Source organism: Melopsittacus undulatus, chromosome 7 (genome assembly GCF_012275295.1).
Source record: "Melopsittacus undulatus isolate bMelUnd1 chromosome 7, bMelUnd1.mat.Z, whole genome shotgun sequence".
NCBI classification, from domain to species: Eukaryota; Metazoa; Chordata; class Aves; order Psittaciformes; family Psittaculidae; genus Melopsittacus; species Melopsittacus undulatus.
In genome coordinates this window covers 23,671,056-23,698,410 of record NC_047533.1, presented here as the reverse complement: position 1 = coordinate 23,698,410, position 27,355 = coordinate 23,671,056, and the positions used below count along the sequence as shown (strand labels likewise).

General features: G+C 38.9%; 1 protein-coding gene across 4 annotated transcripts in view; it reads right to left on the bottom strand.

Moving 5' to 3' along the window:
* TBC1D1 (TBC1 domain family member 1) overlaps positions 1-27,355 on the bottom strand; it is a 103,818-nt gene that overhangs the window by 44,380 nt on the left and 32,083 nt on the right. For all 4 annotated transcript variants that reach the window (XM_005149136.3, XM_031048964.2, XM_031048963.2 and 1 more), the window contains 5 exons: positions 7,303-7,836; positions 4,146-4,235; positions 3,256-3,360; positions 2,427-2,559; positions 936-1,027 (listed from right to left, as the gene is read on the bottom strand). In XM_005149136.3, the coding sequence (XP_005149193.1) occupies positions 936-1,027; positions 2,427-2,559; positions 3,256-3,360; positions 4,146-4,235; positions 7,303-7,836 (954 nt within the window). The remainder of the gene's footprint in view (positions 1-935; positions 1,028-2,426; positions 2,560-3,255; positions 3,361-4,145; positions 4,236-7,302; positions 7,837-27,355) is intronic.

Below are 27,355 nucleotides of genomic sequence, written 5' to 3'. Positions count from 1 at the left end.
AAAGACAGTCATTGAAAAATACAAATCATGGTTACAACATATGGAGCTCTGAGAAAGCTACAACTAAAATTTCAGGCAGCTCAACTAAAAAAAATCAGCTGAAAAAGGCAGACAGGAGAGATATACCCTTGGTTTGACCAAGTTAAACATTTGCACACTCTCATCAGAACAAATTAACAGTTTCCTGTGACTACTAGAAGCTTTAGACCTTTAAAATGTGTACAGAATACTAAAAGGCAACAGTGCCAGCTAGCTACTATATACTGACAAATTACTTAGGTCATGGTATCAGTCCCACAGAGTAACTTCCAAATTTGGTATTGGATGACAAACTGCCACAAGGAAAGACACAAAGAGGCTGAAATGACTCAAGAGAGGAAGGAAATATTATTTTTAAAAAGTCTGAAATTTGTTAAACTTCAGTAGTGTGCCAATCCCAAAGACATTTCCTACAATGTTCATCTGTCTTACAGCCAGTTATGCTTTCCTTTGAACTAAAATGGATTTAATTCAGAAGATACAAACTTCTTTAGTGAGTTTGACAAGTATTGAGATCAAGGATAAATTTTAAGCAGATTTTTTTTTTTTTTTATCTGGGAATGTTACAGGAATTTGGTTTGGTCCAATTAACAGTTGAATGTTCTCACAATGTAAGTTATTTTGCTGTCACCCACAAAAAAATGTGTGTATTTTTACTCAGGGAGAAGTCAGCTTTTTCATTGAAAGCAGAAGAAAAACAAGTAAAATGAACCGTTGTTATAAAAGGACAAGTTTTTAACAGCTCTAAAAAATAATGATATTGAAATTAAAGCACAAGGTGATTAACAGTCTATTAAATGAAGATAAGTCACAAAAAAACCCCACAACTTTGGTGCTTGATGCTGATAGCAAAAACATCAATTGCTTTAAAATGTTGTAGGAAACACAGAGCTTACCTTAACCTCTTCAAAAACAGAGGCCTGCTCCTGGTTATTTAGTGTTGTTAGATGCTTTTGTAGTTCTAATTTAGTCTTAGAAGGGTGTAACCCTGCCAATAAGAATTAAAAGGAACAAATCACAGGGTCAAATTTGTCAGAATTAATCAAACAACATAAATATGCTCTTCAGTTATTTGAGCTGACCTGCTGCTGTGATTTCATAATGGGGCATTAGAAAGAACTCTAGGTTAATTTAAAGCTGTTAGTGAACTCATGCCTTTAAAATGAGGGACATGAACTCTGTAACGAAGAGATTTACTGAGCACAGACCAGGATTATACTCTTAGCTGAAGATTCCATTATCACACAAGATAAAATAAACCCACAATCGACTGCATTTTAGGAGACTGCTTTGCTGGTGGTTTATGCAGTACTACTTAGATTTTGCGAATGGTAAAAATATGATTTCCATTGATTTTCTCCAATTTGTATACCTTAGCCTCTTCTGAAAAAGAGCAAATTTATTGCATATTAGTAAACTTCTTGCTTTGCCTCTCGCTGACAACATTTACTGACAGTCTAAACCAGACTGCTCTCTCATTCAGATTATTTTTCCTGCTCTCATCCTGGATTAATTTCCCTTCCTCTATTTTCTGTGGAAAAAAAGCAGACCATCAACAGTATTTTGTATTTCAGTTTCTGATTATGGCATTTCTCCTTCAGAAGCAGATGACATATTTAACCAGATTACAGGCATTAAGAATCCTTTGCCTTTAAGAAATTACTAAAAAATCATAACTAGTTGATACCAAAACAGAATGAAAAGTACTTTTGGAAGTTCTCCAGTTTCATCAAATTAATACTAGATAGGTTTTAGTCCAACAAGCTACTGTCACGTGATCTGACAAGCTGCTGTTGCCCTTTATTCACTCAAGATATTACTTAAACAAACAAAACCCAACTGTGAAATTTGCTGAAATGCAAAGAGATTTTGTGGGTTTTTTCCTTTAAACTTGTTTTATGAGCAACACAACTCTTAACTGCTGCATTTTCATGAAGGGGCATAAATCAACACCACAAACATGTATTAAAAGCATACTGCTCAGTTCATGGTTATGGTAGCGTAATGCTGGTATTTAAGTGGATTCCACAGAACGGGTCAAACTATTGCAGCATATATTCTTAAGGAGTTTCTTACCTACAATTTTCAGCGTTTATGAGGCTAATAGAGCCATGCTAGCTGCAATTCAGTAATATTTAGACTTGATTAGTTTTAAAAAATTCAACTAAAATATAAGAAAGGAGCTTAACTTTTCTTTAGAAAACTCTTATTACCTTACAAATAAGTTGACATTGCCGTCTGCTAAATAAAAAGACTGGCTTTCAACCCTCCATCCCAAGTTCCAGGCTCTTTTTAAGCATTCATTCCCAGAGAGTTTAACATGTAGGACTGTCCCCCCAGTAAAATTCCTAGAAGAAATATTCAACTAGGAAATTTTTAAACCTTACCTTCTATTTTTTCACAGAGTTTATGCAAGCTTTGCATAGGACATCCTTCACAGAGCTGGGGCTGTGACTTGGAAGTCTGTTGCACAGCAGCTACGGTGAAAGCCTGTTTCAATGTCATCATGATTTCATCAACCTGAAAAGAGTAGAGTGCAAAAGAACAGAATTTCACTCTTCCACTGAGCTTCTGTTTTCCTTAACACAAACACAACAGCCTTTTAGAATGATACCGATGCTTGTCTGGGAATGTGGTTATGATTAAAAAGAAAAGCTATTCCCCTGCCATTTCTGCACACAAACACAAAGGGAAGACAAAAATTCTGAAGTCATATCTCTCCAGGCCACCTAATTTTATTACTGTGGTCTAATAAAAGATACTGCCTCTTATCTGTGATAAAAAAGCTTACTTGCAGTTGTGATGCACTAGCCTGACCTAGAGCACAGTGTAGTCCTGATTTTCTGAATGGGTGCACTATGAAGAAATCCTCTTCCCAAAAAGAGGAACAGAGTCTTAACTTTGTGCAATTAAAGGAAGTTTCACTGGATTTTAAAGTGGATTTAAGCTGCTGCCTTCAAAGCAAATTAAAAATTCCCTTGCTATGTCAGTTACATTTTAGTAACTTTTATGTTAGTACTATGTGCTAACATACATACTAGTACTTCTACGTTAGTACTATGTACTATAAAGTACACTTATGTTAGACTGCTATGTTAGTTACATTTTTGAAATAATCATATTTCCAAGCAGAGCAGGATTTAAAGACTCTCAGCAAAACAAAGAGCATAGAGCAACAGAAGACTTTTAGGGCCTACTGTTCCATTAGGCACTTACCAGTGCTTCATCTGTACATTGAAACACGTAGCAAACAAAGTGGAAGCCTCCATTTTCTGAAGACTCTCTGCAGATAAACCCAAAGTGATCCACATGTCTAATTCCCTAGTAAAAAAAAAAACCAGTAATGAAGCAGTACATTCAACGTTTAGTGCCTGTGTAATGCCCAACAGCATTACAGGTAGGTCCCATTTTACTGTTACAGCTACATTAAAGTCATCTGGCCATTAAAAATCTGTTCTGTTGCATTACTTCATGAATCTTAAACTTCACTTAAGTCTAAGGTTGTCTGTTGGTTTTGGTGAGGTTTTCTTGTTGGTTTTTTTTTCTCCTTTTTTTTAAATGACAATTTGAATAGATCCATTGGAAAACACAGAGATGAATAAATGTTATTCAAGATGTATTTTACTCAGTTTTATAAATACCAGGGGGGAAAAAAAGCTCACTCTGTTTTTCTTCTCTTTTGCTTAAGTGGTCAACAATTGCTTTACATTTCTGAGAGCAAATGAAAGCAATAGTGAAAAATGGATAAACATTTTTTTTATCTAAAAAAAGGCTTGGCTAGTTAAAAATGAAAATTATTTAATATATGACTTAATGATCACACATGGAAGCATTTATTTTCCCTAAAGACATGCAAATTCAGGTACAAGCAACCCGCAACAGTAAATAAACATTGCATCCTGGTAAATACTAAGATTTTTTAATTGCTGGGAATTTTTTTCTGTTATGAAAAGACTTCCAGATGAGTAGAGTCAGCTGATCGCAGAATCCATTTGAAATGCTAGGAGACAGGAAGGAGTATGTGAGCATTTACAAGCAGAGAATATAAAAATAAAAAAAGAAAAGGAAAAAGAAAAAAACAACAGAGGAATACACTGCAATCTTACCTGAGAACAAAAGGATATTTCTTTAAAGCTTTTTTCAATTGCTACTTTTTTTGTGTCAGGACTGATAAGGTAAACTTCAGACTGGCCAATCTAAAAAGAGCAAAGTAAAAATCAAGATGATAACAAATACCATTACACTTCTTTTTGTCTTGCTATAAAATGTTTCCTGGATATAAGTCTCTATTTTTTCTACCTGTATATTTAGACAAATCAGTGTATTATTACCAGAGAAAGCAAGAATACTGAAACAACACCAATTTGGCATTCAGAGCTCCTCACATTACTGAATTAAGATTTAGTTTCACAAGACAAGAGAGAGAGACTTTAATTAGATGAGAGTAATATTACACCATAAAAAACTTAGTTTGCACTGAGAAAATACACTCATACTCCCTTTTCTCTTCTGCAGTCTTAGCACATACCACATTTCCAAAAAGCTAATTAGCGAAACTGGTCCTAAAATTTAAGTCTAAGTGTGTGCCTCTGCCTATATTCCACCTGATTATTTTTAAGCTTTTATTTATTTATTTAAGATATACATACCATTTAATTTAAAAGCTTTAACTTGACCTATACAAAATGAGCTTACTGGAGCACATTTTCTAACTTAATTTAATCTGTGGGCTGTTTGTACAGCAGTGACCCAAAAGCTCATGCTAACTTTTGATGGGCGAAGGGCATTTTTAAGGTGAAACTGCCGTTTTCAATTTTTCAGCTTCTGGAAACAACTTTGTACCATTTTAACAGATAGAATTTAAATTCCTCATAATTTCTAGCACATCAAAAATTCTGCAAAGGACAAGTCTTATATCAGCTTTTAGGGAAGATGGGTGGAATCGCAATACATTCAGGAGTGTGACTTAACAACAAACCTGCTGAAGCTTCAACTACTACCAAATCCCAAAAGATGCACATAAAAACATCAGAAGCACCAATATATCCATATTTTCTTAAGGAAGGTGGGAATCCTGTGTACAAATGAAGTGAAATGTGCCATACCGGTGTGTGTCTAAAAATGGTCACCTTCCACCTCTTCTTTGACTTCAATCAGTCACAATGATTTTCCCCAGCTCCCTGTTGGTTTCCTCGTATTGTCCCCAGACTGACCTAGTGTGTGCTCATGGGTTATTCCTTCCAGCACCTACTCAGCAGCCCCCTCCTGCTTGCTGCTGCCTTTCCCTCCCTTAGCTCAGCCCCACATACTCCTTTCACACTTGGTACCAGGGCAGCAGGGATCATTTGAAGCCAACTGAACAAAGGAAAAAAACCCAAAGCCCAACAACACACCCCTTCTCCCCACCCATGCTCCCCCCCCAAAAAAGAGCACAGTCAGGAGAAAAGCCTAAAATGAATTTAAAAAATCCTAAGAAACTGGCTAGGAAAGCAGTTTTTCAGGAAGAGACACCAAATCTGGACTGCCTGGACACAGTGAGGAAAGTCAGCAGATAATGTTTTTCACACCTCATACACCAACTAACCCCTGCTGCAGTCCTGGGGAAGATCCAAGGAAGAACTTTAACTGTGAAAATACAAACAAATTTTTCCCTCCTGATGAATTCCTGATGGAGTTACTTTTAAGAGCTTAATATGTAGCCATACACAAACTGATGAGCAGTTGACTGACCTGTGCATATTGCATGCATACCATTACTCAGAACCTGCTGACCATGGGGGATGGCTAACAAGCTCAGCTCTGCCACGAACTTGTGGATACCGGAGGCACAAACTACAGTTACTTCACTTCCTTATATTCAGTTGAATTTAGACTGACTGAATAGCAAAAGAATACAACTGTGCATTCTAAACAATATTTTCCCAGGCAAAAAGCAACCCAAGATAGAAAGCAGATCAGCAGAACCTCACAACTGGGAAATGAGCCTATCAGCAGGTGGCTGACGTTATATTCAGGCTAAAGCTGCATGTGTCTTTGAGAACTGTTGCATCTATTTAATACAAATTAGAAATGCACTCACTGGAGTAAGAAGATCTGGACTTTGAGCAGTCCATCTATAATATAATGTCCCTATCCCTACAGCATATATCACAAATGAATAATGGAGTCAGGAATTGTTTAAAAATTAGTCATTATTATAAAGGGTGTCTGCATTTTCTGTCTGAGATACATGCTCAGGGAAAGAAAGCAAACTTGGAATTGTTTTTACTGTGGCATAAAATTTCTCTTCACTTTCTTCCACCTCTCTCTCTGATGCCAGCCTGCCACAACTAACCAGAAGTTTTAAATCAGGTATAGCTAACTATGCCTCTTTTTTTTGTGTTACCTTTTACAGGCATAACACTTTGACAATCAATCTTAAAGCAATGCTTCTCTTCCCCTCCTCCAAAAAACCTGCTGTAACTGCACCCACTCCACTCTTCTGCTGTTGTTAAAACCTCGCAGCCCCAACAGCAGCTGACAGATCCAAGATGATCTTATGATAGTCAGCGATCACAATATCAGCTCCAGGTTTGCATTCTGTTCACATGATACAAGATATATATCTAAAATGTTACACAACTTATGTATCAAGAGGATTATAAGAGGAGCAAATAACATATTCTTTACTTCTCAGGTCTTAAAAAAATATTTTGCTGCTCACCTATCAAGCAAGGCATTACTAGCCACACAAGAGTAGACTGCAGTGGAGGCAGGTATGGAGTAGTCAAAAAGCTTACTACCCTACTCCACCATTACACAGGCATGCTGGCAGCAGAACACCTCTATGAATTATGCTGCCTATACAGGACATAGAGTCTACTAGGCCCCAGTCATGGTTTGGCCCTTCTGCTCTAGTTATATTTAACTCATTCACCTGGAAATTTATTTCTGCTCTTGTTAGTGTAACTGTACATGCCATTTTGCAATTGTATAACTACCTACTAACTTGCTGCAGCTTTCCAAAAGCTGTTCTTAGAAAGCCAAATATTAACAGGTAGTGCTGTTTTAAACTATTCAATGTAAACTGATTTTGACTATGTAGAACAATTTACATTGACTAGCACTGCTTTCTAGAGAAATAGGCAAGTTTAAGTTAAGCTGTGGTAATTGCAATTAAGTTATTAAAAGAAGTAACAGTCATCTGTCAAAACATCTGCTTCGGTGTTTGCCACTCCAAACTCCAAGATGGGAAAGCACCAAAAGCTGCATATCTTGCTTTACCGTAAACAACATTGTCCGGTTTTCTGCAATGTCTGTTGGCTGCACAACACTGTGTCCATAGATGAGTTGACTTTTTAGGTTCAGTGAAATGGCATCTTCTTCGAAAGACCTAACAAAGCTGCTACTCCTTTGGCTTCCCTCTTGCAAATCCTTCTTAAAAGCAAAGGAACGCAGCCCAGGCTGGGAAAAGGATTTCCTAATTGGCCTTTTCTCCTCTTCTTCACTGACCAAGGGCTGGAAAACAGACCGAAATTTGTCACTGAAAGAGAAGCCTCTGAAGTTATTGGCAGTTTCATGTTGTTGGGATGATGAGCTGCAATCTGATTGTTTTGTACAACTTGCACGATTAAATTTCTCAATGCATTCATCTATGAGTGCTGGAGGTGCATTTTTATGTGCTACTGTCACCCGTCCACAGAACAGCACCTCAAACTTTTTGGCAAAAGGGTCTTCGACATCTGAGAGATTACTCTGAAACTCTTCCTGACGAGCAATTTTTCCAGCTTGTCGAATAGAACTTATGATCTCAGGCACCTAGAAGAGAGGAAAAAAAAAATACACAACATTAGCATCTGGTTGTTTATGACAAACAAGTCGCAATAGTAAGAGGTGCTTCCTGCTGCTATTTTTCTGGGATGGCTAATTCGGGTTTGTTTTCTGAAAGACCAGTTGAAGTGATTTGTGTTTGTCCAACATGTGCATTACAAAAGTTAAAACACTGACTAGATGAATTGATCATTTGTCTCCCTGCCAGGAATTCACCATCACCAATATTTTGTCAAAAAAAAAAGCTTCATCTGCAATACACTATGTTTTCAGTAAAACTTTTGCACCTGAAGGAACCAGTATAATGTGAGAAATTCAAACTCAAGATGAAAAATACTTCAGAAAGCATGAGAGAAGCTACTGACTAATTACTTGGGGAAATTATGCAATCTGTTATTTTTCACTCCTTTCTCTTATTCAAACATTCATGTTACCGAGTCTCTTGTAAATTTGCTTTCACTGTCATAATAGCATACTACCTTGTTATTGCAGTTTGGTGGTTGGGATTTTTTTTTAACTGTAAAAAAGTGTGTTTTCCAAAGAAACATTCCGTATTTTAGGTGTTCATTTTTATTCTACCATCCTAGATGATACTCTGAAATCTGTCTGCTGCAGCCCACAGATGTTAAAATATATCCAATGGCATAATTACAACTATATTATGTAACATTAAACAGTCACAGTTTCTGATGTGGTTGTAAGATGGGAAGATGCATATGCTATCTGCTAAACTGCTGTGGGGCCGATGCTCGGTTACATCCCTCTGCTTTGACTGGCATAGGGCATTACGGTTCGTCTGCAGCCTGTGCTGCTTCTGTAATGACAAATGCAGGGCTATCATCTATGTTTACAATAGATAATTCTGCCAAATTTTTAATTTCCCCAAATTACTCTGAGAAAAAAAAATCCAAGTTAAGTGTGTCAGTTTCCTGACAAAACAAATATCCTCTGTCAAGCATCAGTTGGAACTTGCTTGCTTACAAGTAGCTGGTTGCAGATAGTACAGAAAGAAGTCTGGGGGCAGAAGACTAAAACAGAAACCCAGAAGAACCACATCCTCTACGAGAAAAAGTACCCCCAAACATTAAAAAAAAATGCTTCAGAGACATGACCTCTATCTTTTCCAGACATTTCTAGGGTTATCCATGGCTTAAGCATAATGCAGTAATGTACATAAACCAATGAAGGAAACAGCAAAGGACTCCAAAGGGAAAAAAAAAAGGTTGAACAGTGAAAACTGAATGGTTATATTCTGGGTGCTCAGAAAGACCTCAGTAGTACTTTTTTAGAGACAAGGAAGCACAGATGTATAGATATGGATAAATAGATATGCATACGTTTAAGTGTTCGACACTGTCCCACACGACATCCTTGTCTCTGAATTGGCGAGACATCAATTTGATAGGTGGACCACTCGGTGGATAAAGAACTGGCTGGATGGCCGCACACAAAGAGTTGTGGTCAATGGCTCAATGCCCAGCTGGAGACCAGTGATGAGTGGTGTCCCTCAGGGATTGGTGTTGGGACCGGTCTTGTTCAACATCTTTGTCAGTGACATGGACAGTGGGATTGAGTGTGCCCTCAGCAAGTTTGCCGATGACAACAAACTGTGTGGTTCTGTTGATATGCTAGAGGGAAGGAATGCCATCCAGAGGGACCTTGATGCGCTTGTGAGGTAGGCTGATGCCAACCTCATGAAGTTTAACCATGACAAGTGCAAGGTCCTACACCTGGGTCAGAGCAATCCCAGGCACAGCTACAGGGTGGGCAGAGATTTAGAGCAGCCCTGCGGAGAAGGACTTGGGGGTGTTAGTCAATGAGAAAATGAACATGAGCTGGCTTCAGTGTGAGCTCACAGCCCAGAAAGCCAACCGTACCCTGAGATGCATCAAAAGAAGCATGACCAGCAGGTCAAAGGAGGTGATCCTGCCCCTCTACTCTGCTCTTGTGAGACCTCACTTGGAGTATTGTGCGCAGTTCTGGTGTCCTCAACATGAAAAGGACATGGAACTGTTGGAACAAGTCCAGAGGAGGGCCACGAGGATGATCAGGGGACTGGAGCGCCTCCCATATGAAGACAGGCTGAGAAAGTTGGGGGTCTTCAGCCTGGAGAACAGAAGGCTGCGTGGAGACCTCATAGCAGCCTTCCAGTATCTAAAGGGGGACTATAGGTATGCTGGGGAGGGACTCTTCATTAGGGACTGTAGTGATAGGATAAGGGGTAATGGGTTCAAACTTAAAGGGGTGAAGTTTAGATTGGATATAAGGAAGAAATTCTTTACTGTTAGGGTGGTGAGGCACTGGAATGGGTTGCCCAAGGAAGTTGTGAATGCTCCATCCCTGGCAGTGTTCAAGGCCAGGCTGGACGAAACCGTGGGTGGCATGGTTGAGTGTGAGGTGTCCCTGTCCATGGCAGGGAGGTTGGAACTAGATGATCTTAAGGTTCTTTCCACCCCTAACTATTCTATGATTCTATTCTATAAGCACATAGAGCTAGTGGATTCAAGAGAATAAGTAACAGATTACAAAATAAAGACAGAGAGACAACACAGGAAACATTACTTCATCTTTGAGCACAAGGAATGAGTCATGAGCTTATCACTCAGTAAAGACAGAGGTACGAAAATAGGGTCATGACTTCAGAAGTCTCAGCTATGTCATGAATGTTTTAGAAAGCCACTGTGAGCTCAAGGCTCATCTCTGTTTTACCTACGTTGTACTCCTTCAAAGACCCAAGATGACAGAGAAACATAAAACTTTATTTTACCCGTATTTCAAGCTGCAACTGCTTTAACATTTTCTAATAAACACATTTTAGTCTTGTGAGGGTGCCTTGTCTCACCAGCCACGAGCAATTTTATTTCCAAGTTGCCCAGAATACAGAGGGAGCTGCAGTCCCACCTCTGCTTTTGCCAAGGCTGCAGAACTGATGGCAAATGAATGAGGTATTTTCTGGAAAACACTCACTTTCCTAAAGGCAGGAACAGCACCTCTCACCCAGGCAAAGGGTGCCACTATCTTAGCCAGCACAACCCATGCTGACAACTTATAGAGTTTCCAGCAGCACAGGTGATGCAAGGCTTATAGCTGAGCTAAAAGCCCAGATAAAGTATTAAGGATCCATCACAGATGTGTGGTTACTGAATTTGATTTTTTTTAATGTCTTTTGTTATCAAACGTCTTGGACATTGACAAAATTGCTACTCGGTAGTGCTTAGATTTCATAGAGAGTAAGAGAAAGACACTACATCACAGAGAATGACAGCAGTAGTTAATATGCTTCAGGTCTGAGAAGACCTAGGAGGCCTGTTGATGAAAACCAAAGGGAGTATTTAATTATTTATTTTCACATATGCCAAGGCTTGAATGACATCATTTGTAAGTAACAGCTGGCTTCTGTGCTACACGTACTGAAAAACACTGCCTCCTCTGTTCCTGCTCGTTAACCTAAACCAAAAACCAACAAAATCCCTCTAGAACAACCAAAGCCCACAGCCTATTAATATAATTTTATTACTTCTGATTAGGCAATTGATGCAGTACTGTTACAGCAGAAGCAGCGAATCACCACCTCACTTTCCTCTGACCCTTAAGCATTTTAAACTTTAATCTCTCTTCATTAGTATAAAAAAAGCTACAATGAATGAGATAGATATTTCCCTGGAACTGTTCTTGGCCTGGTCAAGATTTGTGTTCTTTTAATTTACCTGTACCTTTCCAGGACTTTTATGCAAGTATCTAGAAACTAAGAATCCACAGGCTCCTCTGCATCCTCTAAATCTGGCGCTCTCAGCAAAACTGGATGCTGACTACATGAAGATCAAGTAAACATTAGTTTAAATAAAGAGGGTGAGACATAAGGACACCTGTGAAATGTAAATAAATACATAAATATTTTATAATTCTGTCAAATTATTAATATAAACAATGTAAGATTTATCCTGGCAAATGATTATTAACCTCAGCTGGAATTTTTCCAGGTTAAGCAGCATGCCACTGGGCAAACAGTAACCACATCTCTGCAAACCTCCAGGAATTAAGTAAGATGTAAACTGAATCAGGTTTTATGGCTCTTCAATTTGTATCAGGAAGGAGCAAGGATCAAGTTGCTCCTGAATTAGAGTCAATGGTTGTAGGGTTCTTCCTGACCCTAAGAAAGTCTTTTTTTATTGTAAGGGCGGCCACGTGCTGGCACAGGTTACCCAGAAGTTGCAGTCTCCATCCTTGTAGGTATGCAAACTCTGACTGGAAATAACCCCAAGCAACCCGCTCTAGCTGACTGCTTTGAGCAGGGGGCTCAATGAGGTGACCTCCAGAGGCCTCATTCCCATCTCAGCCTGGTGACTTAGATACCAATATCTCCTTTACAGACATACAGGAGGTTGGTGTCTACCAATCTGAACTCACTAAGAGAATGGGGAAGGGCTGCTGCACATGTGTACAATTTCTTCCTGCCACACAAATTCTCTTTTCTCGCCTACTTCTATTCTTAACTGTTTTCAGACTTGTTTCTCAGTATAAATATGTAATTAGTGGATAAAGATTATTTCTGTAATCAGAAAAACAACTGCTGATGGCCTAAAATTACTTCTCTAAGCCCACAAAACTAAGTATAGAACAACAGTGTAAGCAACAATGAAACTTTACTAAACACAGAACATTACCTTCTCATCACTCTGGTGAACAGAAGACACAACTGAAATATATTAGGAAATATTTTTGCATTTAGACTGTCTGAATTAGATACAGAAAAAGATGCCCTTAAAACTAACACTGGACTGCTGTGATTTTTTTTTAAGTATACAATGTATTTCTGCTACAATGAGAATGTTTATTTTGCAGAGACAAAGCAGGGAAATGAAATGCTGAGTATTCTTGTGATTTGATTCTTGGGTAATCAAGCAAAACAGAAACCAATATCTAGAACTTCCTAATTCACATTAGTCTGCTACGAGACAAACAGCTTCTATGCCATGCACCAAATCATGAGAGAAGGCAGTAATTTTTAAACAGGCACAGATTTGCTGCACTTGAAGAAGAAAGAATAGCTCTTTCCCTTCACAGAAACAGTTACATGAAACCAGAAGTCACCCTGAAAGTATACATACAAACTTATATGTCAATGCCTTCAGCCTCTCAGTGTATTTGAGAAAGAGTGAGAAACTATTCTAATGAAAAATGCCCAGGAACAGCTGAGTGCAACAGCTGCCTTTTGGTAAATAAGGGCAGACTAAAAAACATGATTCTCTGTTTCTTTAATACACACTAGGTAAGAAAGCAAAGCATGCCATGTTAACACAGCAACTGGCCAGGGTTGGAGAAAACAAACAAACAAACAAACAAACATTAGATGCTATGCAGGGTTTATACCTACAGTATAAACCTACCCATTTATACCTACCAGTCTCTCCATAACACAGTGAAGGTCTCAAGCACAGACGGAACTATTTTAAAGGAGCAGGTGGCTTTGTTTAATATAAAACAGATCTGTGTTATCAGGAACAGATCTTACACAATAAGCTCCACAAATTCCTGGGAGACTGAAAGCCATTAGGGTCAGATCTTGAGTTGAACCTCAGAAAGCCTCAGAAGAACACAGCCTTAAAAATCTTTCACAAAGCTCTTGAAACAAGTAGGTGTTTTGATTGACTTTTGCCTGCCTCCTCAAGAATGAGAAGACATCTGAATTATTTTTAAGTAGTTTTACTTGCCTTTTTTCCTGACCATAGCAGGCTCAATAAAATATGTCAAGAAGTCTAACATGATGTTTGCTGTTAATACCTTTCCGTCTCTATTTTACTAGAGAGTGCTGCTACAGGAAAAACAGGGTCTATAACTACGTATCTTGGGAGACGACATCTAGTTCTAACAGGACAGACAGCAGTATCTTTGTCACCCATAAGGTATTTATAATCATGGAATACTCTGTAAAAGTAGTGGAACAGAAGAAAGGAAAATAATTTTTGAGACATATAAGGCATTTATAAAAATATGAGACAGCAAAGTATTTGCATTTTTAAAAGACTGCATAAAATCTTTGATTTCAGTAGTTTGATATGTACTAAAAAGCAATCTTTTGTCAGCACACTTCTAGCAAAAAAGCTGTGCAGTAATAAAACAGATCAGTGTTTCATGTCTTTATCAGTTCTTAAACTCACACTAGTGGTTAACTGACTCTTCTGAATAGTTTTAGTCACTAAATGGATTTAAACTTTGGCTTTTTTAGATCTAAACCATTTTAATTTACAGACTTCCCTGGGACTTTTTTTTTAATCAGGATGCTGCACCCTTTCTCCTTTCAGTATCACAGAATAATTGGATTTGGGTGTAACCTCTGAGAGCACAGACCCCCACATAAAGCAAGACAAACTCTCAAGTTAGATTCAGCTTCAAACTTAGACGAGACACTGGGGGTCACATACAGCTGAGTTCTAAGTAACTCCAGCAATGGGGACCCCAGAACCTCCTCTTCCCCATGGGAAACCTACAGCTGCCAGAAAAAGAAGAGCAAGACACTATCACCTGAGACTGAATTTTGCCTTTAAACAAAGAATTAAGTAAAAGCTTCCAGCACAAACCCACTGTCTTTATTCTTTCAGTCTTCTACTGAAGACAAAAAAATGAAGTTCTAAAGGTGACAGAATTTTCCTCTTCTTTGGCATTAGTAGAAATTAAAGGTAGAAAAGAATTACAAACTTTTCCATTTACAGTTTAGTGAAAGACCTTTTATACTCATGTCTTATCTCAACAGTCCTCACAGGTTTTTCTTCTGCTATTATTTTGCTTAGAGACTGCTCTACAGCCTCCTAAACCTTGCAGACTTTTTCCAGCCATTAAGCTCAATTCTCATTGTCCAAAGTTTCACCCCTTCACTTCTAATTAGCAGTTCCATAATATGCTTTAATTATTAGCTTTCTTCCTTTGCTATTTGTTGATTTTTATTCCTCCCACAAAGCCACTTTCAAACCAGATTTAATACAGATAAAGGCAGAAAGGTTGTAGTTCCTTCAGTTCCTGGATGACGACCATCCATAGTAAACTGCCATCAGTTTTTCTGTGCATAACAAATACACCATGGATAAAGCAAAAGTGAGAATAATACTAACACTTCCTTAAGTATTTAAGATCAGTGGTTGGATGGGGAGACAGTTCACCTTTGCTCCATGATTTCACATCTCAACACTATGATCCAAAACTTTGCTGCTGTATCCTCACTACTCATAAAACAGCTATGAACTGTGCCACTCTCTGCAGCTTCACCACTCATGCATGTTCATCTAACTCATTTCTCTCTATAGTACTTAAAATGCAGTAGGTGCCTCATTTAACCAGGGAACCTGTGGATCTTTGGATAAAAGAGAACAGGTCAGAACACAATCAGAGGGCTGAGAAGGGCAGCCAGGCTAGCAGCCAACCAGGCTAACCACACCGCAGGTGTGCTGCTCGGGAAGGACCCTGAAACCAGACCTGCAAAGGCAAGGCAGGGATGTCATTCCAACTTTGATAAGAGAAAGCTCAAAGCCTGAATAGTATCACCACGGACCTATAAAAGGGAAAAAAATATACGTGTGTCTACTTGCAGGGGCAGTTTACTTGGTTAGGTTTAAACAGGTGTTAGACAGAGAATGGGATATGTGAAGGTGATAGGGCTAAGACTCAAGTTTTGTAGGTATGTATGTAAGAAGCTGATGAACAGCAGTGCACTAAAATCCAAAGTGGCAGAAAAGAGTCATGTGTTTAAATCTAGTTCTTTTGACTTTGAGCATGGTAGATGAGTGACACTCATGTCCTCCTAGACGACTCTGACATAGTAAGCACCAAGAATGGAGCTCCATGTAGCCAACACATACTCTTACAGTTTACACATCATCATAAAAAGCCATGAAGTTGACTAGACTTCCTACAGACATCAGGTAGTCAGGTGCTGCTTTCAGAAGATTGCTAAGTAATGCAGATTGACTCTGTGAGTACAGTTTGTAACTTTCACAGTATCACATTCCTTTTAATATTACAAATCTCAGCTCAAGAACCTTCCTCATGACTCCTCAGCCAGATGGAAAGGGTTACACTTTTTGCAAGTCACATGAGCTGAAGAGCACTCCAGGCAATCTGAAGTTGCACAAAAAGGTTTTATTTTCTTTCTGAAAGAACAATATTTGCAGAATCTGTTTATAGATTATTGTAAACAAGCTCAGAAATAGAACATAATTGTACTCAGTGTTCTAGTGAAGCTGGACTGCTCTATTTTGTGGTGGTACTTCCTCCCCGAGATGCATCATGCTACTGATACACTTTAAGGTTTTCTTCCTCATGCTCTCAAGACATACCTTCCTTGAAACCCAAAATACAACAAAACCTGACTGCTTCCCATAAATAAACCACCATGTTCCAGACTGCTGCTTATTTCTGGACACCTCCCCATGAAAATGAACTAACCAAAACTAAACTGCAGCTGACAGAAGGCCTTCATGGGCTGTTAGTGTACCTCCAAATACAACAGCACCTGACTGGCTTTGAAGGGGGTATTCATACAAAATCTACTTTTGGGAAGCCTATTTGTGTACTCTGCCCTATACCTGGAAGATTTATCATATGGCATTCATCAATTAGTTTTCCCCAGCCCCCTTCTGTCTTTACAATACAAACTTTTTTTATCTTGTCCTGTTTCATCAGTTCCTCCATTCAGTACCATAAATGGAACTGTGAAATAAAGCAAGTCAACAGATATCAAATAGCCCATTAACATCTTCATAGTGTTATCTTCTCCATCTTTAGTTTCAGTTTTCACATAATTTCACAAATGAAAACAGCACCTGAAGACATTAACATCTTCAAAGTTGGTCAAACCTGCAGGATTCCTTGCTCACATTTTACAGGAGGTAATACCTGTTGTAAAGTAATAGCTAGAAACCTCTGTGCTCATGCATTATCAACAGAGATTAAATCTTTTTTTAAGGGTGTGGGAGTAGAATTCAGCTCCTTTCACAGGGTTGAGACAGGCCTAGGGGCCGAGTTGGAAGCTATGGGGTGGGAAACAGAAGGAAGCCTATTCTTAGTTATAAAAATACAGCAATGACATTTGACAGTTTTTGGGACACAGACTTTTTTCTTGGTGGGTTTTGTTTTGTTTTTTCTGGGGGGGAGGTTCTTGGTAGTTTGGTGGTTTTTTTAACTGAAAGGCAGTAACAGGATTTAAAACAGGAAATGAGTTTTTTGGGAAAAAAAAAAGCAGCCATTTATCAGATTAAACTCCACCTGTACAATAGGAGACAGGCTCTCTCCTAGTCTCCTTTGCTCTCAGGCTTCTGTCACAGTTACCAAAATTGGTACAACTGGCAAAAGAGGAGCTACAAAACAGACAGAAGTGAATGCAACTTCTTTCCAAATGATACAAAGCCTGAAATTGCTCTGTCCTTTTAGCAATATCCAACTGCAAAGAAGAAGGGAGGAAAACTCCATTTGCAATTTGGGTCCTTGTTACAACCGACATTATTCCTGATGAAACCTTCTTGGACTGGTGACCCAAATGCATGTCAAAATCCCCCTTCCCCTCAATATATATTCTGAGGTCTACACAGGGGATGAGGATGATCCTATGAATGCTTTTGCTTGACATGACACATAAGTTAGCTCTACCTGCAATAGAGTAAAACACCATCTCTTTGACAACTCAGTAAAACTTCCGGAGGTAAGGGTCAGCCTTGGGGTCCTTCTCCCTAGAACTGCGGGAGGAGGCAGGGGGACAGAAGTTTTTCATGGGAAGACTCTTTCTGGAACATTAAACTCATAAAGGCCCCAATGGAACTGGAGTGTAGAAGCTGGCAAGCCTTTTCCAGAATTCTGCCTGACTGGTATAAAATGCCAGTGAACTGATTTGCTCATGGGCAAGCACGTATTTGCTGCTTTGGTGTGTAGTAGTAAATTTCAGCTGCCACAGATCAGCTTGCAGAAGAACAGGATGGGAAAGTTATGGTTAAACATCCCACGAAAATTACCTGAACTTCCACTTAAGAAAAGCAGTTATTTAGTTCACCAGTTTTAGTCCTTTTTGGACGTAAAGCAAATGGTTTCTCATGCCTAGAAACTTTCTGAGTTATGGTGGGATTTTCTAAGTTATGCCTTCTAGTGATGCTCTATCATAAAACAGTCTAATGGGATTTTCAAACTTATCAATTAACTACCTACTTCATGAAATTCACAGGTGTAGCTGATACTAGCTAGGGCTTTTTTTTCCTAAAATACGTAGTAAACCACACAAAATAACAATGTATGTATTTCTGAAAATTAACTTCCTTTGAACATAAGGTGTTTGCCAGCCTTCGATTCCTACATGAACAGTCATCTTAAGAACATCTACACCTTTTATGGTACTGACATAGGTTAAAGTTTTATATAATGCTACTGTACATTAGGCATCCCTAATGTACTATGCATTCAATAAAATGGAAGAAGAACAATACATCTAAAGAGCTCTCAGACTGTTAGCAAGACCTTTGCTACATATGAAGCATATAAGGAAAGAGTTAACCTACAGAATTAAACTGTATTTTGAAACAAACAATTCACAGAAAGCTTACCGACTTCCTACCATTCCTAAGGACTATTTACACTAAAACACTCCTCATGTAATCTGAATTAAAACTATTCAGCTTTATGTGAAGAGATTTAGCTACAACAGGATAGGTCACGTTTTAACTCTGTTGGAAACAGTTGCTAAATTGTTATTGAGGACAGTGGAAAACACATTGTTTTCCTTAGGTCATGTTGCATTTACTGGAAGCTATCAGTGCAATGTTTTTGGGCAGAAAAGGAAAGGGCAATCTGTTTACTCAAGGTCCCCTCTATTAAGACACAGCCAGATCACATTAGGGAAACTACCAATTCTTCCTCCACAGGGAGGAAAGGACTCCAAAGAATCAAAGATCATTGTCCTAAAAAGTCAGCCCTCCCAATTCCTGATGATGATAGACAAACAAGACTCTACTTCCCTTCTGTTAAAAGACAAACCTCTTAAAATTTTACAGGAGGTAAGAAGTTCAAGTTTTCTGTATTCTTCCTCTCAGATCCAGATTTGACAAAAAAATCTTGTGAGAAAAAAGAAAGAGCTTGGAAAAAAAATGCTTTTGTAGAATGGTTGTTCCGTGAATCTTTACATCAGGTGCCTCTGAAAGTCCCTCTAAGAGACCTAGAATGTCTGCACGAAGTACATAAACATGCTAGAAAAGTGAGGAGAGAAAGGAAAACTAATGGGATACTAGAAATCTTAAGAAGTTATTTAACAATATATTCAGAGAAGACAGTGTGAAAAATGTGCTGTTCACTTAACAGACTGCCTGCAGGACTGCATTTCACTTCAAAGGCCATCATGGATGGTAGAAATACATCAGCTGCAGCACAGGGTTACAGACTAACCACCCTCTGTCTGGCAGCCCTGCAATACCATCCTATGCAGCACTACTGCACTTGTCCATGCTTTTGGTCATCTTAACCACATCTAATTTCTTCATTTGAAGGTTGATGTCTTCACTGGCTGTTCTCTTATCACTTTAACTGTTACAGGGCACCCAAGCATGTTCCTTGTGTTGACAGTTAATAGTGAAATTGCATGTCCCAACATAAACCCCAAGATGTCAATACCCTTTTTAGATAAATCTACACATTCTTTTAAGGCCTAAATGGAGAATAGCTGTCAAAACATTGATAAAAGGCATCATCAAGACAAACGGAGCTATGGGATCACTCCTGAAAGTCATCCCAGAGCTAAGTCACTCCAGAAATACCTAAGAACAAGAAACCAAAAGAGAAGTTTTAGCAGTGCCTCCAAATGATGAAAATGCCATGACGGTTCTCCCTGCTGAAAAGAATTCTCATGTTTATGTCCCGTGCCAAATTCACTACAAACCCACAGTGGCAGATCTCTAGATCTGCAGCCTGTGCCAACTGTTTTGGTCATCTCAGTTCAGCATATAGCCAACATCTCAATCATACTTCAGCACTATTACCTGGCCTGTGAAGGTGCTGCTGCTTGGTCTCAGAAGCAGTGCTTATCTAGGAAAACCTTAGTAACTAAAGAGTAACAGCTGAAATTCATCCTTCTGTACCTTCTCCATTAGCCATACTACAGTCTTACTAACATTTCTCTAAAGCTGCAATCAGATCATTTACCTGCATAATCTGGTTCATTTAAATAAACACAGTATCAAAGTCCTACATAATGCCTGAAAGGAGTTTGGTAATACTAATGATGTAGTTGATGAACAAGAGGTAAATTTCAGAGAACTTCATTAATTTGAGTCTCAGTTTCAAAGTTCTTTTCATTCCTATGTAAGAAAGCAATACAGAAGAAAAAGAAAAAAATTAAAACCACAGCATGGAAGACAATGCCAGACTGATTGAAAATGGAAGATATTCTCAAGATCATGTGCGTTTCTGGAGCTCCTACCACACATTTGTATTACCACTTAATAAATACCAAATTTGATCCACAACGTACTATATTTGGCCACAACTTACAACAATACCCACATAAAAAAATCAGAATCTGTTCTCTTATGAAATTACTATTTTAAGACTACACTGTCTCTTCCAACAGTAAATTTTCCACTATTCCTTTTTGTTCTTTCACTCTCTCCCTCAGTTTAAGGCTGGGTTCCTTTAGGAAATGGTAAATCAGACAGACAAGCACCAAACACTTGAACTGCAGCTAAGCTGGACACTACACTGTCACACCCCTTTCAGAGTGACTGAATCCTGACCTTCACAGTATTTCCAAAGTATTCAATATTTAAACACTTACTTGCTGAGGAAGCCCAAAAGGGTGTGGTGAGTATACAACATTTCTAAAGCACAGATGTCACAGACTTACAGCATCTCCACAAGAACTGGAGGGCAATACAAGGATGATGCTCTATGAAGCACACAGACTAGCTGAAGGGAAGCAGGAAGAAAGGAAAGAACAAAAGATTTTGAGGCAAGACTCCTTTCAATGCCAACTTCTAGCCCCTCCAACAGACTCTGTCAGCACTAAGGACTGCTGATACTTCAGCCACACCTAACAGACAAGTGGACTGGGCCTCTTAGTGTTCTTTTTTTAAACATACATGAAAGCATTATCAAATCTTCAGAAGTAACAGAGAATACTGCCTGAACTGCAATAATTATAGCAACCTACAATAAATAATTTTGTGTATAATTCTGCACTTTATAAACAAAATATAGCATCAGCTCCATAAACTGTGTTTCTGTATAAAAGAACATTTTTCTTAAGTGTACAAAAGTCAGTCTCCGATAACTGCAGGTCACATGGAAATGGAAATCACTTCCACAGAAGCTAAATCCTACAGATCCAAGTGGGACTCAGCCAAAATCTGAAATTCCAACACATATTTTTGGTTCAGGTTCTAGATAACTACGGTCAGAGTTTTGAAGACAGGCATCTTGTACATTGTCTAAAACTCCAAAGCACTTCTACAAATCTTGTTCTCCATGGCTTGCAACTGAGAAAATTTGAAGGTATAAAAACGTTCAAAGGAATAAAACAAGCATGAAACATTTAGAGTTAACCATCCAAATTTCCATGACAACAGCTGCAGTGAGCTCACCTCATTGGGACTATAGCAGCAGACCAATGGTCCAGTAAATGTAGAGGCAAATGCTAAGATCTAATAAAATAAGATATTTGGTTATAGAGCTCTTTGAAATAAACATACAAACCCCCCAAAATGTTTGACTGAAAAAGAAAAGGGGCTGTTTAGTTTAGCTCAGCTGTGCCATTTTCAGTAGCTGGGAGTGGGCCTATGCAACTACATGCAAGTAGTCTCTTCTCCACAAATCTGCAATTTCACAAGATATCTGTACCTGAAAATCCTGTTTGGTTACTGTATATCAAAGGTTCCCCCTGGAAAAAAACATATGTTTTTGATTACAGTGATGATGCTGTAAAGGCACAAAGAGAAGCATTTACATGTCCAAAGCCAGCAACTTTTGAGTTGGGAAAAAGCTTCCAGATATTCAGCCAAGATGAAGTTTTGTTTCTTAAATGCAACCATCAACACATGTGCTTACATGCACGCTGCCCTGAGAATGGAAAGCAGTACATGCTTTTACTCTCTCTTCACACTGTTTCAGTTAATGGCAGGCAGAAGTCTAGCTCACAGAAACTCTGGACCACCTCTTCAGGCCTGAAATCCTCACAAAGCAGTAGCTATAAGCCAAAACAAAACCTCTCTGATGGACCCCCATTCCTTGAATCAGGGCCATCTACTGGAAAGTTGTGTATATGCTGTTTGTCCAGCTTCTCTAACTTTATTCTCAAGCATTATATAAGTATGACTACATTATTTTAATTTGGACCAGCAATATGTTTGACAATGGAATCTCCCAATCCACTTCTCGTGTGACAACATCGTGGAGCTTTTTCAAAGTGCCTGAACAGCTCCACAATGCCCATTTAAATAGAACTAAGCCTTTACTTCATGATGCATTTCACTGCAAACAGGCGTTTGTTCACAGCACTAAGTTAGGGTTAGCTAAAAGTAAAACCAACTTCCTTAAATAAGGTACACTACCTATCCTCAGCACCAGCAGTTTCCCTTGAATAATCTGTTACTATATGCTACTTGCTAAAGTAGATGCAACCTATAGGTGACTTCATCTAGGCTACTGTGCAGCTTTCACACATCTGGCCTGCTGACCTGCAAATATTGGCTTGGCCTTTCGGAAACTTGCGGGCACAAGAGAAAACAGGTAGCAGAAACCCAGCTGTTAACACTCTAGTCCACCTCAACAGGATAAAGGTGCCTGAACCTCCCCTCTTGTTCTTCAATAAGCAAACCGTGTTTTCAGGAAGATTTTACTTTAAATGTCTCCTATTAAAATTTTATATTTATATGTTAATTAATCCAGGATTTGTTATTATAACTTGGTTAAAAATTAAGCATAACCAAAACCAATGCAGATACAATCCAGTACACAAATAGCTCAGTGATAAAACTGATACACAGTGGTAAATGTAATTCCTTGCCTCAGCTTCTGCTCTCACAGTTCCTGATGCTTTTTCCAGCTCTGCTGCTTTACCTCCCTGTATAAATTAGTAAACAAGCTCATATTTGGGCACACCTCCTGACATATTTTGTGTATCTTTACTGGTATGTAAAATACTAACAAAATCAAGGCTAAGATTTTTTTTTTCCCCCCTCAGTCACTGTCATCCATGAGAATTTCAGCTTGAACAGTTGAGCTGTAAAGCCTTCTAATAAAATAGAATCATAGAATAGTTAGGGTTGGAAAGGATCTTAAGATCATTTAGTTCCAAACCCCTGCCATGGGCAAGGACACCCTCCACTAAACCATGTCACCCAAGGCTCTGTCCAACTTCACCTTCAACACTGCCAGGGATGGAGCATTCATAACTTCCATATATATATATATATATATATATATATATATATATATATGCATACACAAGTTTTAATTCAATTAACAGTGTTTCTATTGAAGATTTACTTGTTAAGCCACTAGTTAACCTCCGTACACTATACACAACCCCAGCTACTTCAACTTCAGGAAGTCTTTTAAAGCATTTTATTTTAAAATCTTATTTGTTAGCTGGCACAGAAAAAACATTCCAACATCCCCTTAAAGCAGAGGTTTCTCACAAGTGCTGCAGCTTCTATGTTCAGGATGATGGAACTATCCTGAAGCTCTGTGATCTGTTCTCTGAAGAGGTGTTTTGCCTGACTTTCTACTTGGGGACCCAAGAGCCAAACTGCTGCTTTTGTGTTCTCAGAAACACCTCTAGTGCACATAAAAGCATTCCAGAAAAGCAGGCTATGACGTGAAACAGTATTTTAGATCGTCAAATGTAAAGCAAATAAAGTTAAGCTATGGTGTCCTATATATATGGTAAAACCCCCAACAAACCCTTAGTCGTACCATCCATCTCTGATGGGACCTGGAGTTTTTCCTGATCTTGCAAGATTTACTAGCACTTTTGTTATTGGTTTGGACCAAACCATGTCAACCACATTAAGACAGCTAATAGCACCTATTTCCAGAGAGCTCAGCAAAGGAAAGCAATCAGTTTTTGACTGGAACCTAAAGCTCTGTTTTGAATTTCAGGGGGCAGGACCTGTACAAAACAGCAAGCTCAGCTACCTTGTCAGGCTTGGCTTGTTATTAAATCTGAAGGTCAACATGAATTCAAAAGTAGACACTCATAAGAAATTAATTCAGAAAGGCATAAATGATTCAGGAGAAAAACCTTGATAAGCTGCAATCTACATGGCCAGAAATTTCACTACAGGAAACCCCACTTCTTACTAAGCACCCATAATGTACTTTACAAGCACAGAGGACACTGCCCTACTCCATCTGCCCAGCCATGTAAAAGCCATGCAAGCCAGACTGTATACTGTCTTTCTCCCATCAAACTGGAGATGTCTAAACAGAGTGGGTGCAATTCAGGCCTGCCATGCAAAAAAAGAAATGGAAGGACGAAGAAATAAAAGCTAATAGCTCCAAAGGGAACATAACTGCTGAGTATGGGGTTTCACGAAACAGAGGAGTTTAACCAAAGGACTGAATGCATTTCAAATGCTGAGCGCATATTCCTCGGTCATAGCTCAGACCCCCGCGGGGATGGTGGGGAGTGACCGGCATACAGAAAACAGCACATTACAATCTCTTGGCACTCAGTGACAATCTGCATTTATCTGAAAACCTGTCAATTGGTAACAACATTTTTTCCCCGGCATAAACTGACTTGGGGAGCAGCAACATAGTATTCTCTGACAGGGGCATTGTGCGAACTCAGACACTAAAACCCAGCTCCGGCAGAAATCCGAACTTTCTCTTTGCTGCATTGCTGGCATCTGGCCTGGGAGACAAGTGAGGGTCTGTCCCTCCAGCCTTACCCACAGTATCTATGGCTTCAAGGAGATTTTTCCACAAGTGAAACTGTGGCATTTGAGCCTTTCTTCCCCAGTGACTCCCAACTCTTCCCCAACAAGAGCTCTCTATTAACTCTCTGATTCTTGATAGAGTATCCAAGTAGCCAAACTCCTTTACAAAAAGGGCTATCAGGGGTAAATGCACTAGCACAAACAAGGGTTGTAGCCCATAGGATACCACCAACATTTATTCACCTCCCAAAATAATTTACCATCTTAGTAGTAAAATGGGCTTAATAGTAAGGTGGGCTTAATATAACTCCTAAATTTATTTGGCTTTAGACAGTGTTAAAATGCCTGGTTATGTGGGCTCCTTAAGAGACCAAACCTCGATTTGTCTGGCTACAATGCAAGTCATTCACCAAGGGATTAAAGACATACAAAGGTGCTCAACTTTCTGGAAGCTGTGGTGAAAAAGGCATAGACATGTCAGTTGGAACAAAACACCCTCCTAAATGAGTGTGATATACCCTAAAACAGAACAGTAAAAATGCCAAGATCACCCTTTCAGAACACCTAAAAAGGAAAAAGAGGAGAGGGCAATTTCTTGGGCTTCCTGGTTTTCAGTCTCTCATTCCTTTTCGTTCTCCTCCAGAAGGCAAATCAATTTCATTTGTAGCTTCTGACCTAAACTAAGTAGTTTGCTACTCCCAAGTATTCTTTATTCCTCAGAGGCCTACTACACACTCTATTCTACTATTCTCACTTAGAGAATACTAGAAATAGTAGCAAAACACCAGCAAGATCAGTTCTAACACAGCATATTAAGCTATATTCAGCACTCTAAGAAAAATAAGTGGCATTTCCAATATAGTAATAATTACTACTCCAGTAATGTTTCACGGCACAAGTTAGCAACAAAGCCTTGCTCCACTGAACAGCACAGAAACTTTCTTTTTTGGTGGCTTGAGAGCTTCATAATTGAAGCAAGCAATTTTGACACAGTTCTTAGAAAATAAATCCACGATACTTCTTGCTTTGCTATTGGGAATTTCAGAGCATCTATTGTGAATATACCCTAAAATCTCTTCTTCAGAGCATAAGAAACCCAAATGATCAGCTTCTCAGTCCAAAGCCCAAGATAGCTAGGCCAGCTGAGGGGACAGCAACATTGCAAACCTGCCCTTTTCTGCCAGTGCTGGTGGCCCATTCTTATGAGCTTCCTCAGGCTGCAGCCAGAAACCTGCTGTGCACTTCTGCTCAGGAGAGAACCAGGAGCATCCCTTTCCCACCTGCTGTCCTGCAGGTTGGGGGCAGCTGACCAGGGCTGATCGATCCACACCAGCAACATCATTATAGAAGACACTTTAAATAACTTGACTTTGCTTTGCATTTTCCCTTAGCTGTTTTCTTTACTAGCTCCTTGTTGGTTTATAATCCTTTAGACAAAATAAGTTAAACTCAGATTTTATATTATATATGGAACTACAAAGGCACACTATATATAAATTGCTTACCTAACTGAGAATCCGAGGATACATTTACTCAAATTCTCTTTATGTACAATTTATTACAGAAATAGACATGAAATTTCTCTTAACAACTATCACTGTACTATTACCTCCTAGTAATGAATTAATGGTGTGCAAATGCACCACAAATCAGTAAAAATCTTAATTTCTGTATTTTTTTATTTGCTGACGGAAAGCTTTGATGTTTTTCAACTCCAAAATGATTTCCTTACTTTTAGTAACAGCTATTGCAGTGAACTAAACTGAGTATAGATTAAAAGATCTGTGTGTCTACAAAAGTGAATTGTATTGTCTACCTACAACAATGCAAAACTAGTTTACACTTTCAACAAACTGTCTTTTAAGGTGCTTAGTTAAAGGTTTCCCTGAAGTGAACTGTCTGATTTTGTATAAAACTGTGCAGGAAAAACAGGTATAACTATTGTTTTATTTAGATAATTTTAGGAGACTAAAACAAGTCAGTACTTAAGAATTCATTATCTACCGAGTCATCATGTAAGTAGTTCAGCCAGCATCCACATGGGCAATGTGGGCAACATCAACCCACATAAGACTCAAGCAGGGCTTTATCCTCCAGCCCAAAATGGGCCCCACAACTTGTCCTGGCAGCACCTCAGAACTCATCCCCAAGGAGCCTGCAAGTAGGTAGGAGACAAGCTGGGTAATACAGAAAGTAAAAACCTGTAACGAAGACATATTAAAAGGTAATGTTTATACAAACACTAGGGACCAATTTTATAGTATATGGGAGTAAATTACTTCACTTGTAAGTATCTGCAGGCCTGGGGTGACACTAAGCACTCATATTACTGGATGCGGGGGTTACTCATTTTAAGTAATAAATGCTGAGGGACAGCTTTGGTTTGAGATGGGCAGTTTCCTCCTGCCCATGTTGTGCACTCACTCCCTGCTCTGGAACAGGTTACCCTCGTATAAAAACTGGAAAAGCTTGCATTTGTGTTGAAAGCCTACAGCAGTAGTTCCTACATTTTTATGGATCAGATTTTGGCAAGCAGAAAAGCTTTCTCCACTAACAAGCCTCATTTTATATTTCTAAATAGACTGCTTTGCTTTCCCTTCCAAATT